We start from the raw sequence: 17437 nt of genomic DNA on the forward strand, positions 1-17437 counted from the left end.
TGGCTCAGGTTCTGAGATGACAGCATGAACATCTTTCTTACAGTAGAAAATACCATCTGGAGTTTGTAGCCACATGACAGTGCATAGTGAATAAGACATTTACTTTTTTACATTGGGCTGAATCTGAAAACATAGACGGCTGACTTGCAACATTGCTGCCTAAACAGTTAATGGCTTAACTGACAGCTATTTTAAATGAATGGAACTCTTAAGGAAACTGGACTCCAAACAGTTTGAAAAGCACCTTATTTTCATCCTGCCTCCATATTCAGCCTCAGCAGGCAGTATTTTCCTGGTTTTGAACTTAAAGTTGCACTTACGCGCTTGTGCAGATCCAGCGTGAGCAGCATTCTCCTGACAGTTTAGATTGCCTGCTTGGATTGTCATGTACTGACCATCATGATTTGTGAATCAGAGGAACTTTTGATCCTTATCCTGTTTTTGATTCTGGCTGTTAGAATATGTGCTTCAGAGGAAGATATTAGATGAGTGCTCGATTGGAAGAAAACACTGGAATTTCATGAAGTTCGTGAATTACATGCGTTTTAATGAGATATCTGCATATTTGCAAATGGTACATAATACAAGTTTTTTTGATATTTGACTTTTATCATTAGAAAATAAAGTTAAAAGTGACAAGGAACTGTAGAGGTGTGACTGTTAGAATACACGCTTTAGAGGTAAATAAATGAGCGCTCCATAGGATGCTGGATCTGCTTAAGTTGTGTGAGGTTGGGTTATTAAATGATACATGTGCATATTTGCAGACGGTATATGATATTAGTTTTTATTGGTATTTGCCTATTTATCATTAGACAAGACAGTTAAAAGTTACAGGGAACTGTTGAGGAGAGAGAGGGAGAATGAAACTGAATGAGACTGTGTTGCACACTGGTCTATTATTGTAATAACATGAGGGCACTTAACAAGAAAACGAACTGTGATTGGTCGTTTACATGTCTCTGTTGCTTCACATGCAAGCAGGCAATTCTCAGCACACTCAAGAAACCCCAAACGGGAACATTTACCGTCTGATGCGATAATTAAAATAGTCAGAATATCGGCCAAATTATCGGCCTCTGCAAATATATCGGTAGACCACTAATTTGCATATTTGGATTACATATAATTGGATGTTTAATTCATTTTTATACCCATTTGCAGTCTCTTATCTTCTCCATGCTCACAGATCAGCGAGTCAAAAGTACAACCATAATGACTCTAGAAAATGGCCATTTTAATATTAATACATGTTTTAATATTCTTACACCTTTGTAAAAACAAACCTGCATATTCATCTGAATAACTGCATGTCTGAAAGTTTAAATTCATGAGTACATAGAATTGCCAACAATTCACCCTCCAGAGGCCACACTGTCATGCATCAAGGGCTGAGAAAGCACTCATTCATTAGAGTAGGAGCGTATGTGTGATTCCCTGTATGCTGCAAAAAAGATCGGCCCTGATTCTAGGCATGATCGGCCCGGTTTAGATTGGTGGCCGATCGATCGGTGCACCCCAGTTGTATTACAGAGAAATCAAACCACTTTTTCCATAACTTGCATGAAGAGAAACTAGGCTGGTTGTTGATAGTCATCTTATGCTTTGTTTCACTTAGCACATGTTTTGTCCTTTGTTTAAATGTAGAAACAAAAAGACTTAAAGGGAGAGTTCACCCAAAAATGAAAATTCTCTCATCATTTACTCACCCTCATGCCATCCCAGATGTGTATGACTTTCTTCTGCTGAACACAATCAAAGATTTTCTGTATCAGTACAGTTCTGTAAGTCCATACAATGAAAGTGAATGGGTGCCAACATTTTGAAGCTTCAAAATCCACATAAGGGCAAAATAAAAGTACTCCAAACTACTCTGGTGGTTAAATTAATATTTTCAGAAATGATGTAGTGTGGGTTAGAAACAGATCAATATTTAAGTCCTTTTTTTACTCTTAATTCTTCTCCCTGCCCAGTCAATTTCCACTTTCACATTCTTATTTTAGTTTTGGTGATTAATATTCCTCTTGCATATTACCCCCTACTGGGAAGGGAGGAGAATTTATGACAAAAAAGGACTTAAAATGTATCTGTTTCTCACCCTCACCTATCATATCGTGTTTGAACACATGGATTTAACCACTGGAGTCATATGGATTACTTTTATGCTGCCTTTATGTGGATTTTGGAGCTTCAAAATATATCTTAATTTGATTTCAGCAGAATAAAGAAAGTCATGCATATCTGGGATGGAATGAGGGTGAGTAAATGATGAGAGAATTTACATTTTTGGGTGAACTGTCCCTTTAAAAAAGTTAATCTCAAATTTCCGGTTGATAGGGAACACTGGCGTGTTTGGCCCACTCCTTGATTTTCGGAGTCTCAATGTTTTACGTTTTTTTAGTCTGAGCACTAATTTATTCTTCTTTGCGATGTGGGGTCAACTTTTAAACTTTGGACTGCTGTTATTATCTGTGAGCTTCCTATGGTGGAGTCAACCCTGCTGTCGCCTTGCCCAGGATTTACTTCTCTTTGATGGTACTATTAATGTGGGTCCCTTCATGGCTTTAAGTTACACTACAGGGGAGCTACTGAATTTAAAATGGAACTATTATTTGCCGAAAGACACTTAAGAATTTATTCAAAATAATGGAATATTGCATCCAAAACGCTACATGCTTCGCAGTGCAAGATGCAGTTTTGCCTCTTCGTCTTCGACTGCCATCTCTATTCCGGCGGAAAGCCAAAAGACTGTTTTATACTGGCGTTGATTTTAACAAGTTGTCATTGCTTCCATGTCTGGAGGTTTCCCCGTCTTCTCTGTCTCCGAGTCTGTTATTGCACACTCTGTGAATAACAAGGCTCTGTTGTTATCGGACATTATCACAGAAAATATTTTAATTTATATACTTTACAGAAACATGGCATAAACAGAGTGATGTCTCCTCTTATTCAAATGACTCCCATGGGCTATGGGTTGTTTGATCTTTCATGACTCTCTGGCAGAGATGGGGGTATTATGGTGCTTCACCATCTAAAATACAACAACATAAGTCCAGTGTCTACCACAGTTCACTTAATTTGAGTGCCTCGTTCTGAGTGTCTCTACAGTCTACAGACCTCCCAAGTCTAATGAAGCCTTTTTGTCTGGTTTGCTGAATTGTTGTCTCTGCTGTGCCTCAGGTTCAAGAGAATACTTATTTTGGGGAACTTTAACATCCACATTGACTCAAAAGGCTCAGCATTGGACAAAGTAATTTCTGTCTTTATTGGAGTGTTTTGATTTGATCCAGTTTTTTGACTGTTCAACACATAACAAAGGTCACACCTTAGACATTGTTATTGCAAATGGTTCTTTTGTGTCTGAGTTTTCCTCTGTTGATTTAGGACTTTCTGACCATTTAGCCATCTTTTTAATATGGAGCTACCAAACATTAATACTTCTTACACTGTAAAATATCACAAATGGAATGGATGCTATTGATTTGCCAGCTTTTACGAACTCTGTTGTTTTTCTTCGTCTGATCTCCTTGAAGACTAGATTTCTCTGTTAAACACTGTTCTCACATCTGGTTTAGATGCTTTTGCTCCACTAAAATCACTGACTAATCGTGTCAATCGGACGTATAATTTGCATGGTATAATGACAATCTCTGCTCAATGAAGTCTGCTTGTCATAAAATGGAGCGAAAGTGGGGTCTTTCTGGCCTGAATGTATATTACCAGGCTTAGAAAGACAACTTGCATGATTATAAAGAAGAAATCAAATCTGCCAGATCCAGTTTTTTCTCTGCAATATTTATAAATAATCAAAATAATTCAAGACATCTTTTTAATACATTAATAGATTGCTCAAATGTAATTGTTCCACCACCTTGCCTGCTTTGCCTACACTTTGTAACTTGTTTTTAGACTTTTTTTTAGCACCAAGATAGATTTTCTCCGGCATCCCCTCTCTCAAATTTCTCTCAACTTGACCATGTTACTCTAAGTAATGAGGTATCACTTATGAAAACTACCACTAGCATAGTTGATCCTCTACCGACTAGTCTATTCAAATAAAAAATGTTCCTCTCTGTGTCCCATTGTATTGGACATAATAAATGACTCCTTGCATACTGGTGTTGTGCCAGCAGAATTTTAAATTGCTGCTGTAACTTCAGTTCCAAAAAAGCCTAATATGGATTTGGACAATTTGAGCAACTTCCATCCAATTTCAAATCTTCCCTTCCTTGCAAAAATCTTATGGGGCTTTTCCACTGCACGGTACAACTTGACTCGACTCTGCTCACTTGCCGTGATCAATAAAAGTGGTGCAGACATTCCTCTCATTAGCGACGAATGAAACGACGCAAAACGAATAAGCTTGTCAGGAAATGTCTCAGCTGTTGGCCGCACACAGACACCACGGGACCTACCAACAGTGTAGGGAAAAGTAAAAACAAAAACTTAAAAGTGACTACAGAACCATCAAGGAAAAGTGGAAGTGGTTCGACCAAATGGACTCTATCTAAAACAGTGAGCAATGGGAGGTAGAGTGTTGTTGGAGTTACGATGGAGGATGGTACATTACTCTTTAAAAAAAAAAAAAAAAGAAAAGCTTCACTTTATTTAGTTTATTTAAGCTTGCTTTTAAAACAACCAGGACAATTTAACTGTTACACTTGTGTAAAATCACCATGCAACAACTTCTTTCTGCAGCACAATGAAGAATGAACTAGTAGCTAACAGCTAGCGGTCGTGTTATTGTTTATGGTCAGTAATGTTTGTGTCATGTTTAAGATGATGTCACGGCAGTAGAGGAGGCGCAACTATGATGATCATTCTATAATCCCACCCACGTCGAGTCGAACCGTAACGTGCAGTGGAAAAGGGCCATTAGAGTGAGATGTTAAACCATATAAGTATGGTTTTCATAAATTTCATAGTACAGAAACGGCTCTAGTCAAGGTCACTTTAAAGCTCAGTTTTATATATGTTTGTGTATATGCATGTGTGTCTGTGTGCAGGACTTATATTATATGTATGTAGCCTACTTGATGTAGTTATAATAACTTAGGGTACAAGATAATTAACTAGATTATAATATAGGACTTATTTACTTTTAATTAAGATGACTAGAATAAATAAATTACCTAAAGGTTTAATCCTTGCACATATTAATATAAGGAACAAAATTCAAGATTTGTCTTTATTTTTGCAACTGAACAAAATAGACATACTTACGATTTCTGAAACTCATCTGGATCACTTCATAGACAATTCAGATGTTGATATAGGGGGGTTTTCAATTTATAGAAATTATCGAAACAGTTTTGGAGGAGGTGTGGCCATTTATGTACGGGATCATTTCCCTGTTAAACTGAGACATGACTTAATGGTTGATGATGTTGAAGTGTTATGGTTACAGGTATATCTTCCTCATTTAAAACCTATTATTCTTGGTTGTTGTTATAGGCCACCTAGTGCCAGGATAGAGTATGTAAATGGTTTATGTAATATGCTAGATAAAGTGACTGAGGAAAACAGAGAGCTATACTGGTTGGGTGATCTAAATATCGATTGGCTGTCTGATATTTGTCCTTTGAAGAGCAAGCTTAAAACCACGACAGACACCTGTGGTTTATCTCAATTAATGGATCAACCAACAAGAATTTCTAGTAACAATACAGGATTTTTAACATCAAAATGTATTGATCATATTTACACTAATAATCCTGATATGTGCTCAATACCCATTTCTGTAACAGTTGGCTTTAGTGATCACAACTGTATTGCTGTCTCCAGGAGAACTAAGTTACCTAGAGCCTGTCCTAAAATTATTATGAAAAGATCTTATAGGGTATTTAATGAGGAGAGTTTTCTAAATGAATTGGAGAATATTAAATGGAATTTGATAAGTGACATTTATGATGTTGATGCATCCCTTAATTTATTTATGGATTGTTTTATGAGAGTTGTTAACGATCATGCCCCATTAAAGAAATTTACAGTTAAAGCCAAAAGTGCTGCTTGGGTTGATTATGAGTTAAGGAGCTTAATAGCTCAAAGGGAAGAGGCTAAAAAGGTTGTGGTTATTTCTGACTCTCTTAAGGACAGAAAATGTTATTGTATTCTAAGGAATCAGGTGACCAAGGTGAACAGAGTGAAAAAGAAAGAATATTTTAAGAAGAGAATTGACGATAGCGGTACAGATAGTAAGAGAATGTGGAATGTACTCGATGAAATCATGGGGAAAAAATTGACTTGTACTTCTTTTGTTGAATTGAATGGAGTTTATTTGACTAAGCCAATACAGATTGCAAATTATTTTAATGATTATTTTTTTAATAAAGTTTCTAACTTTAGAGAGTCAATGAAATACACTGTTGATTCCAACTCAGATGAGCTAATTGAAAGGTGTATTATGAAAGATAAACTGTGTAGTTTTGAATTTCATCAGGTTAATGTTGTGCAGGTGGAAATGTTGTTGAGATCTTTGACTGTTGGTGGGTCTGCTGGTACAGACAACTTGGATAGTCGGCTGTTGAAGTTATCAGCTGGACATATTTCTAAACCAAGCTGTCACATTTTTAACAGGTGTTTGATTAGTGGTGTGTGTCCAAAACTTTGGAAGGAGGGTAAGATAATTCCGTTACCCAAAGACACAAAATCAACTTTCTGTGGTCCAAATAGTAGGCCTATTAGCATCTTGCCTATTCTAAGTAAATTATTGGAAAATATTGTATTTGAGCAAGTGCAAGATTACTTCTCTAACAATGATTTGACTACTATGTTTCAGCATGCTTATAGGTATGGTCATTCCACCTGCACTGCAATGACACAAATGTTGGATAGCTGGCTAACATCATTTGATAACTCTATGCTAGTGGGTACAGTACTACTAGACTTCAGTGCTGCCTTCGATGTGATTGACCATGAAATTTTGATTTCTAAACTTATTAGTTATGGTTTTACTTTCTCAGCAATCAAGTGGTTTAAGAGCTATTTGTCGGAGAGGTCGCAAAGAGTTTATTTTAATGGTGCATTATCTAGTAGCAAGTCCCTGGATTGTGGTGTTCCTCAAGGAAGTTGCCTAGGACCTTTGTTATTTTCAATTTTTACAAATGATATGCCATATATACTCAGTAAGGCTACATTGACTATGTTTGCTGATGATTCTACTCTTTATTATGCAGTATAATTGGATCAAAACAAATAAACTTGTTCTAAATATTTCAAAAACTGTGAGTATAATATTCGGTTCTAAGTATAGATTATCTGATAATCCTAAAATTAATATACAAGTAAATGGTCAAAATGTACAGCAAGTAACAAAGGTGAAGCTTCTGGGACTTTGGCTCGATTCCACATTGTCATGGTCTGATCACATCAACAAAGTTGTTGCTAAAATGGGTAGAGCTGTTGCAGTAGTGCGTAAATGTGCACAGTTTTTAAAATTACAGTTGTTTAGTCGTGTTGTCTGTACATTGGTTTTGTGTCATTTGGATTACTGTTCTGTTGTATGGTCTGCTGCATCAAGCAGTCATTTAAAAAAATTACTAGTGGCGCAAAATAAGGCTGCAAGACTGGTTCTTGGTTGTTCTTCGAGAACTAGTGTTGCAGAGATGCATGAACGTCTTGCTTGGCTGGTGGTCAAGAATAGACTATCTGTTAATATGTTAGTATATTTTCATAGAATTATTAACACTTGGTTTCCTAAATTGTTTTATGATAATATAATTTATTGTTCAGATATGCATTCACATTACACAAGAGGGGTAAATAGTCGACAGATTTCTTTACCCCTACCTAAATCTGACTCTATGAAGAGGACTGTGTTTTATAGGTCAATTGTATTTTGGAATAATCTTCCTGTTGTGGTTCATGAAATCAAGGGTAAAACTGGTTTTAAAAAAAGACTAAGACTGTATTGGTTTTCAACATCATAATATCGTCTGGATTGGTTGAGTGAGGTTGCATTATGTGCTATATTATTCTTTATTATTATTTCTTTTTTTTTTTTTTTTTGTTGTTTTTATTTTTTGTTTTTGTGTATTTATATATGATATATTTGTGAGTAATTGTGATTGTAATTATTGGCTTTTGGATGTATTGTTTGGACCCCAGGAAGACTAGCTGTCGTCTCGGCGTCAGCTAATGGGGATCCTTTTAATAAACAAATAAACAAATAAACAAATAATGACTTGTTAATGGCTTCAGATTCAGGCTCTTTTTCTATTCTCATCCTCCTTGATCACAGTGCTGCTTTCAACACTGTTGATCACACTGTTTTACTCACCCATCTTGAATCTGTCTTTGGTGTCTCCGGTACTGCATTAAATTGGTCCAGGTCCTATCTCTCTGATCGTAGGCAGTTTGTCTCTCTAGGTTGTCTCTCTACTAGGCTTTGCATGGTTTGGTTCCCCAATAATTGTCTGAGCTTTTAACACCATACACCCCAAAGCGAGATCTCCGCTCCTCTAAATCCGGTCTTTTAACTGTTCCTCAGACTTGTTTATGGTCTATGGGTTGACAGGGCCTTCTCTTCTTATGCTCTGAATCTATGGAACTCTCTATTGTCATCTTTGTTGATCTCAGTGCTGCTCTCGACACTGTTGATCACACTGTTTTACTCACCCATCTTGAATCTGTCTTTGGTGTCTCCGGTACTGCATTAAACTGATTCAGGTCCAGTCTCTCTAGGTGGTAAAGGGTCTCAGATTGGTTCAGTCCACTCTGGTGTCCCACAGGTTTCCATTTTGGGCCCTTTACTTTTTAGTATTGATATTTTTCTTTTTGGTCAGCTTTTGAGATCACTGGGTCTTAATGATAATTTCTACAGAGATGACACACAGATCTACATCTTCATTTTTAAACCTGGTGAATACTTGGCAGATACCTTTTTTTCAAACTGTATTTCTGAGATGAACTTGGATTTTTTTATTTTACAGAATTTACAGTAATAAGACAGAAGTTATGCTTATTGGGTATCCACACCAGCTTTGTAAGGCTGGCTCCTTAAATCTACCCCAGAAATTGGAGAAGCTCAGTCTTTTAGTGTATTTAAATCATATCTTTTAAAACTTAATTTTTCCGGAAGGCTTTTATTTGATCCTGTTGTTTTCAATTCATTATTATAATTCTATTTACTGTTTTATCATTAGCTGTTTCGAGATGCATGTTTACTGTCTTTGTATTTTTTATTCCTTTCTATGTAAAGCATCTTGTGAGGCTCTTTAAAGGCACTATATATAATAAAGTTTATTATTAAATCTTCATTGGCTAATGCACACTTGTACATTTAGTTCAGTGGGATATTTAATCTCCTGAAGTCAATGAGTTTCTAGATGTTAATTGGCCTCAGCTGTGTTTGCGGAGGGTGGGACACAGCCTCCTGAATTTTAAACAAAAAGTATAAATCTGTCCACCTTTAAGTTTTTCTTGATCTGTGTTGGCTGGTTATGAATGTTTATTTTATATATTCTACTTCCACCTAGTGGCCAGTAAGAGCAGGTGTTTTATAGTTGTTTTTCTCCTCTGCATTCTTCCACTCAATTGATAAGGGCAATATGTGAATTAACGCTGTACTTTTACAGTCATATATTGTGATATACTTTTCTCACAACATTGTTGAAGCTATAGACCCTTACATAATTAAAATAATGTATTTATGTGTGCATTCATACAGGGGCGTTGGGATGATTTGAAAAGTAGGGAGTTGTTACGACATATAATCTAATACTTGTCTATGATAAATCTGGCAAAATTAGATTTTTTTTTGTAACATTCTTTATTAAACGTTCAGTGGCACTATTTCGGGGAAACTGTTATTACGCTGAAGAGACACATAATCCCCAAAATACTGTAATTTTTCAAAAGGATTCTTAAATCTTTATGATCAAATAATATATTGACCTTAATGTTTATTAGTCTACAAATAAAATTAGAAAGTATCCTACTGTTTTAGACATTGTAGCTGTTGCTGTGTGTAATTCTTAACAGTATGTATGGATTAATGTAATCACCAAAGTATACTATTAGTTACAGTTGTAAAAGAAAATTTAAGTAGGCCTAGAAAGTTAATAATTGTTTAGATATATGTCTTTAAAGAATGAATGCAGTGTGTATTGTGTCTTAACTCTGTGCATCAGTGACTGGTCAGTCTCATGATGGGCACGTCTTGTGACCCATAGAGAAATTACATACTTTTGTTATGGATTTAATTCAGAATCACAGATTGAGTGGCAGAAAATGTGTGGGGTACAGAATAACTATTTCTTGAAAGTGGCCCATGGCTGTAAACTGCTGTGCTCATGCTCTTCCTCTTGTGCTGAAAGGTCCGTTTATGATGGACAGGAACATGGACTCTTCATGGAGAAACTGGAGGGTCGGATTCGAAACCATGACCGTGAAATTGAGAAGATGTGCAACCATCACTTCCAGGGCTTTGTGGACTCCATCACTGAACTGCTCAAAGTCCGAGGGGAAGCCCAGAAACTCAAGGTGAGTTTGAATAGGAGATATAAAGAGAGTGAGTAGAAGAATGGCGGAAACCTTGAGAAACTGTGTTATAGAGCTGCAACAACTAATCAGTCAAATCGATAATTATCTATAATGGAAATCATCGACAATTAATTTTATTATCGATTAGTTGGATATATATATGCGAGCATGGAAAAGCTATTAGTAACATTTACAGCCCAGTGGATAATGTTTTGCATGATGAAACTTAATTAAAAATGCCGGAGACAAGTTGAAGCGGAAAAAACACGACCCCCGTTGTCCATCTCACAAGAGCACTTTATAAATACTTCAAAGAAGACCATAATAAGCATACCGTTTAATGTGGAGCGGTTGCTGCATCAGGTATGATGACCGAGTGATTGTGCTGTTTGATGTGATTAGAGTTGTTTCTCTCCTGCACATAACTTTCATTTTACTGCTATTTACTGTTTTATAATTTATACGTGTTATGAATTAAAAATCAAGCATGTATATCCGCTTGTTTCGCAAAACTGTCTGTCTTTACCAGAAGTGATGCAATTGAGAAAGGGAGTGCAATTAAACTGTGCTTTGTGGTTTAGTAACCTTGCAACAATATACCTCAATTTCATTTTCAATGTAATCAATTGTGCAGCTTTCCTGGATATCACACTGATTTCTCAGAGGTCAAAAAGTATGCCAGTTTTTGAAGTGTAAATAGTTTCTCCTCATGTTTTAACGCATGTAATACAATGAGCACTGGAATGCAACTTTCCAGCGCAAGTGTTAATCTGCACTGCATTTACAGGTAATTGTACTAAAATGTATATAATGTTGAATATAATGTATAATAATTCTTAGGGTCCTAATATTTAAAAGTCCTCCTGATAATGCCAAATGTTATATTATTTTTAACATAATTTTACTGGACAAGCATACACTTCTACGGAAGAGGATTAGGGCCAAGCAATAATAAAAAAATAAAACCATCTCGAGATTAAAGTCATTATAATGCGAGATTAAACTCGTTAAATTTCGAGAAAAAAGTCGAAATACAATCTTGAGAATAAACTCATTAAATATCGAGAATAAAGTAGTTGTGTTTCGAGAAAAAACTCGTTAAGTTTAATCTCGCATTATAATGACTTTATTCTCGATATTTAATGAGTTTATTCTCAAGATTGTATTTCGACTTTTTTCTCGAAATTTAACGAGTTTAATCTCGCATTATAATGACTTTAATCTTGAGATGGCTTTATTTTTTTTTTATTATTGCTTGGTCCTAATCCTCTTCTGTACACTACCATTAAAAATGAGAATTTTTGAAATAATAATAATAATAACTTGATTTATATAGCATAGTTTGGTGGTGGCGTAGTGGGCTAAAGCACATAACTGGTAATCAGAAGGTTGCTGGTTCAATCCCCACAGCCACCACCATTGTGTCCTTGAGCAAGGCACTTAACTCCAGGTTGCTCCAGGGGGATTGTCCCTGTAATAAGTGCACTGTAGTTAGCTTTGGATAAAAGCATCTGCCAAATGCATAAATGTAAAATGAAAATGTAAAAGTGCTTCACAAAATATAAAAAACTCAGTAAAACAAGGTAAAAACTAAAATGTACAAAGTAGTAAAAGCAAGTTTTAAACGAGACATAAAAAGAGACACAGATTGAGCAGATCTAATATCTCAGGGCAGGCTGTTCAATAATAGTGGGGCCTTCACTACAAATTTCTATCACCTTTAGTTTTGTATCTTGATCTTGGCCAAAAGTTCAAGACAAAGATCTAAGTGGTCTAATTGTTTCGCAAGGGTCTTTCACTATATAAACAGCGATGTCCTCTGCCATTTTAAACAGTATGTATCCAATGTGGAAATTCTGGTAAGAGGTAAGCACCATGATTTCTGTAGTCAATCAGTCTGATGTGTCTCTCAGCTGTGATGAGCCGTAATGGTGAAGTTGTTAGTTTAACGTTTAAAGCGATTTCCTAGCTTTAGTAATGTAGTAGTAACACAAGCGATCACAGAGCGCTATTCTATGTAAACAATGACTATCTGATTCACTTTGTCACCAACTGGCTCATATTACACACAAAAATTATCTTTTGCCACCACATGCTGGCTAACATATGTAATGTCAAAAACAAAATAGATGTAAAAAGAGACACATAGCCTACATTAGCTCTTAACAGATCTGCACTACTCTTACACTTTAGATTAGAATGACGACCACAAGCGGAGTGATACACACACAGTGAATCGTCCAAATGCTGATAGTGTCAGACCATCAATACTCATGGAATGTGTCTCGTCCAATCAGATTCGAGGACTGGAACTAACTGTTGTATATATAAATATACATAAAAACATTCACATGCATACATTCATATGCAAGGAGATAAAAACTATTTATCAGAGTGTGGAGAGAGGGGATGAGGATGTAAGGGGACCCTGTCTAAAAACATCTGAGAAGAACTGAGAAACATTGTATATTTAAATGATTTAAACCACTCATCTGTTGTATGTTGGGAATATTTCAGATATATAAATGTAGGTTTTAGTTCCTCTTGTATATACTTTCTCTAATAATTTACTGTTTTGTCTTTCTCAGGGTCAGGTGACTGAGACCAATCAGAGGCTCCAAAATGATGGCAAGGAGGTGTGTGGGTATATCCCACTTTTTTGTTTTGTCTATGATTCAGAACACATCATTAAAATTATAATTTAATTGTAATTATTTCCTCTCCTGTAGCTCGTATCGACGATGGATGAACTGAGGCAGTGCCGTTTGCAGCAGAGGAATATCGCCACCACCATTGACAAACTCACACACTGCTTACCGGGTACAGTCATCAGTACTCTACCTGTGTTGCTTCATGCTTTCTGTTTATTCAAAGTCAAGAACCTTCCATTTATACAGCAAGAGACCATCTGACCGATATGCAAAACCACCAACCACAACTGCTTGTTGTTGTTTTTATGTGACGTTTAGAACCGGGTACATTTTAAGGCAATGAAACCACGATAATCAAGGTACCCGCGGGTCATTAAAAAGTCTTAAATATCATAAATAAATTACAAGAAGTCTTACATTTCATTTGCTAAGGTCCAAATTTTTGGGGCGCGAATAGAGGAGACTCTTAAAACAGCAGAATCTGCGTCAAAGTCTCTCTGTCTCTCTCTCTCTCGTTCATCCGTCATTTAGCAGCTGACACTTGAGTTTAGCATGAGCACGTGCATGGAAGCGCATTTTTACTGAACTTACGATGTTACACATGTGTTGATCAGATGTGATCAAGGAGCTTTTTACAGCTTTATACCATGCATGATATTGAAGAGATGGTAAGTCTATCCCTCACAGCCTCATTTCCATTCACATGAAAAATCAAACATGGCGCTACTGTGAATAAGGTCCAATCCTCTTATTTACAAAAATGTCAGCGCATGTGCAGTAAGTGGTGGCAGAAATCCCACTGACTGTTGTTAGATTTGACAGATTAGATGATTAAACAAAAGTATGACACAAAATCATCATAAATACAAACATATTCTTAGTGATTACAATTACTATAATGAAATGAGTTAATAACAAACACGTAATCATGTTCACTATACATTTTTGCTGCAAAGTTGAAATGATCTCAGTCCAGTCAGCGCTGTTGATGATTTTGAAGCCACAGCAGTCAACGAGAGCACTCGTAATAATATTTCAACAACGTAATCCGATAAAAGATTTTTGCCACCACTTCCGTGTTTGACATAAGCGGTGATGTTGCCAAAGCTTTGGTCTGTTGCGTCACGTCTTGCTAGAAAGCAAGTTACTAAAGAGAAGGGTCACAATATAGGCTACATATTTAGGCTATGTGCATTCATAATTAATTTATTTAGAGTTTTAATGTTGTTTTATAATGTTGTGATATACATGCTTTTAAAAACTTAGCTTAAGTATTTAGCTTATTTGGTCTTAAAAAGTCTACATTTCATTCCTTCAAACCTGCAGATACCCTATATAATAGATGTGCAACCAAGTGGTATCACATTAAAAAAAATAGCAGTCTCTGAGGACTGTTGAACAGATAACCTAGGAAATCTAAAACATGCATACATTTTGTGGTCCGAATAATGTGCTGTTGACTGTTCTTACCATAATACTATGTTTTCTTTTTTCCAGTGTTGGAGATGTACAGCAAGTTACAGGAACAGATGAGGGCTAAAAGGTATGAGATTACTTGTGAATGTTTAAGTGTGAATGTATCCGTGTAGTACCAGACAAACACTAGGTGGCAGCAGAGATAAACTTAAGAATTTATCATTCAACATGCAAAAAAGCAGTTCACCATCAACACAATATTTTAAACACATTTACTTTAAAATTGTAAATTTGTTTGGATTGGGATAAGAAAGAGACGTGCTCAGCCAGGAAAGAGAAGGAAAGATAAACAGAGATGTTCAGTTTGAAGTGTTGTCTGAAATGTACATATTGCATTTGGCAGCTATGAGGAGTCACAGAGGCACATCGGGAGACTGGATTTTCTTCTAGCTAGATTTAGCAGCTGCATACATTGAACTGCCTCATGTTATCTCTGAAACTCAAATACAACATTATTAGACATTCTTAAATAGACTTTTATTATTGGCTGGGTTCCCATGGTCATAGAAAACCTGGAAATATTTAATCAGCTAGATATTGCCCTTTGTTACTGCTAGCTTGAATAGAGTAAAACTTACCCACAAGCTGGTGTGATAAGATCAGCCTGTCCATTAAGAGTCTTACTGGAGACATTTGTATGTTTTTGTAATCATTTAAATCTTTTAAAACAAGAATATTCCAGTATAAATACAAGTTAAGCTCACAGCATTCAGCATTTGTGTCATAATGTTGATTAACACAAAAATAATTTGATCTCATCCCTTACAATGGAAGCGAATGGGGGCCAATTTTGGAGGGTTTAAAGGCAGACATTTGAAACTTATAATTTTATAAAAGTACTTACATTAATCATTTTGTTAAATTATTATTAATTATTTTGTATTATTTGAGCTCTAAAGCCATTTTTGCAGTCATTTATGGTTTTAGGGTTTGTTGACATAACATCATCATGGCAATGAAGTTGCAAAATTGGCTATAACTGTACACTGAAAAGGTTAGTAAGTGATTTTATCATACTAAAATCATGTTGAAATGCATGGTCTTGTGGTTAACCTTTGAAACAGTGAGCACTTCAATGTAAAAAAATTGCCCCCATTCACTTCCACTGTAAATGCGTAACTGCAACCCAGGTTTTAGCTTTTTTTAAAGGAGGAACGAGTCGAAATTCAATTTCACGGTAATCAATATTATGCTACAAATGCTGTCGATTAAGCAGAACTTGTATTGAACACAGAATATACCTTTAATTCAGATTTGTCGAATGGAAGATTCATATCAACTTACCAATGGAAATCTGCCCTAGCAAAGACAACTTTAACATCTGGAAAGGTCATGGCAATTTATGGAAATGTATTGGTCAGAAAGTGTGGGAACCCTGTGAATAAAAAATGGTGTTAAGGATAAGAATTCATTTGTAAAAGCATACATTTTTGTTATTATATAAATTACACCAATTCATGTGCCACTCTGAACGTTTGAAGAAGCGTTTTGCATGTGCTTGGTTTTGCTGTCCTGCTCTGTCTAGCCTTGTCCTCCATGCGACCTGAAGATCAGCATGGACCTGTAACTTTTCCAACCACTTAGTTTTTTTATTTATCTCTGCTTTCCGTGTTTCTCTACCTCTCTTGTGTGCTTGATTTTGCCTTTAGCCTGGAGGTAGTGGCAGGGTCGGCCAAGAGCGACTCTCTCTCCACGGCTTCGGGTCTACTGTGTAATGTTGCGTGACTGTGATGCTGTATTGAGTGTGTGTGTGTGTGTGTGTGTGTGTGAGTCCTGCTCCGTGCAGTGTCAAACATAGCTCATCTCTGAAATCATCGTGATTAGGTAATATTGTCATCATGCTGAGATCTAAAGTCTTAAACCAAAGCTTAAATGATGTGTACCGTGTGTGTGCTCTACAATAATGGGAAGATTTTTGAAGTATCAGTTAGGGCTGCACGATTATGAAAAAGTTATTATTATCGATTCATATCTTGATAATGCAATTTTCTAATTAGATGAATTCACATTTAAATGCTTATTTTGTGTGTGGCATTTGCTTATTTATTATGTAGGCCTTGCATCCAAAACAAGCTGAGATCCATGTCTCTGAATAATTGTTTTGCTGTTTAATAAATCACTAAATCAATACATTGCCTAAATGGTCAACTTCACACTGGCCATCTTGGTAGCATGAAAAACAACTTTTATTTGTATTTATTTTTGAAACAAGTTAAATGGACATATCAGTGATTGGTTAGAAGCTCAAATGAAACAAAAAACACGTACATAGAAAATGTAGTCATTTTGAGAAATTTTGGGTGTAAAGCTAAATGCAATGTTTTGTTTTGCTCTTTTTATTAGTAGTTAATTGTATCAGCTGTAATTGTTCTCAAGTATTTATTTGATTTGATTTGTGTAGTCCTAAGTAGCAGAAATATGAAACATTTCCTGTTGTCCCCTTTGTCCTGTGTCCTTCATTTCTGATCCCCAACCTTGTCTAATGCTGCCCCAGATACTACCCGGCATTACGAACCTTGGAACAGTTGGAGGAGAGCTGTTTGCCTCAAGCAGGATCGTATCGTTTCTGTGCCATCATGGCAGAGAACATCCCATGCATGCGCACGCACATCAGAGACGTCTCCATGTCTGACCTCAAAGACTTCCTGGAGAGTATCCGCAAGCATTCAGATAAGATCGGAGAGACTGCCATGAAACAGGTGTGTGTGTGTGTGAGAGAGAGGGAGAGAGAAAATGTGTTCAAGTCTGAACAATAACTGAAAATCTATCAGAATTATTCTTCATTACCTGTGATGACCGCTTTGACTGTTTTTTGTGCTAACATTTGA

General features: G+C 36.1%; 1 protein-coding gene across 2 annotated transcripts in view; it reads left to right on the forward strand.

Moving 5' to 3' along the window:
* The window catches only part of exoc6b (exocyst complex component 6B), a 146778-nt gene that overhangs the window by 35247 nt on the left and 94094 nt on the right, over window positions 1-17437 (forward strand). For both annotated transcript variants that reach the window (XM_052127243.1, XM_052127251.1), the window contains exons 2-6: window positions 10317-10482; window positions 13071-13118; window positions 13212-13302; window positions 14631-14676; window positions 17104-17308. In XM_052127243.1, coding sequence (XP_051983203.1) covers window positions 10317-10482; window positions 13071-13118; window positions 13212-13302; window positions 14631-14676; window positions 17104-17308 — 556 coding nt within the window. The remainder of the gene's footprint in view (window positions 1-10316; window positions 10483-13070; window positions 13119-13211; window positions 13303-14630; window positions 14677-17103; window positions 17309-17437) is intronic.

This window comes from Xyrauchen texanus, chromosome 1, assembly GCF_025860055.1.
Source record: "Xyrauchen texanus isolate HMW12.3.18 chromosome 1, RBS_HiC_50CHRs, whole genome shotgun sequence".
Classification (NCBI taxonomy): Eukaryota; Metazoa; Chordata; class Actinopteri; order Cypriniformes; family Catostomidae; genus Xyrauchen; species Xyrauchen texanus.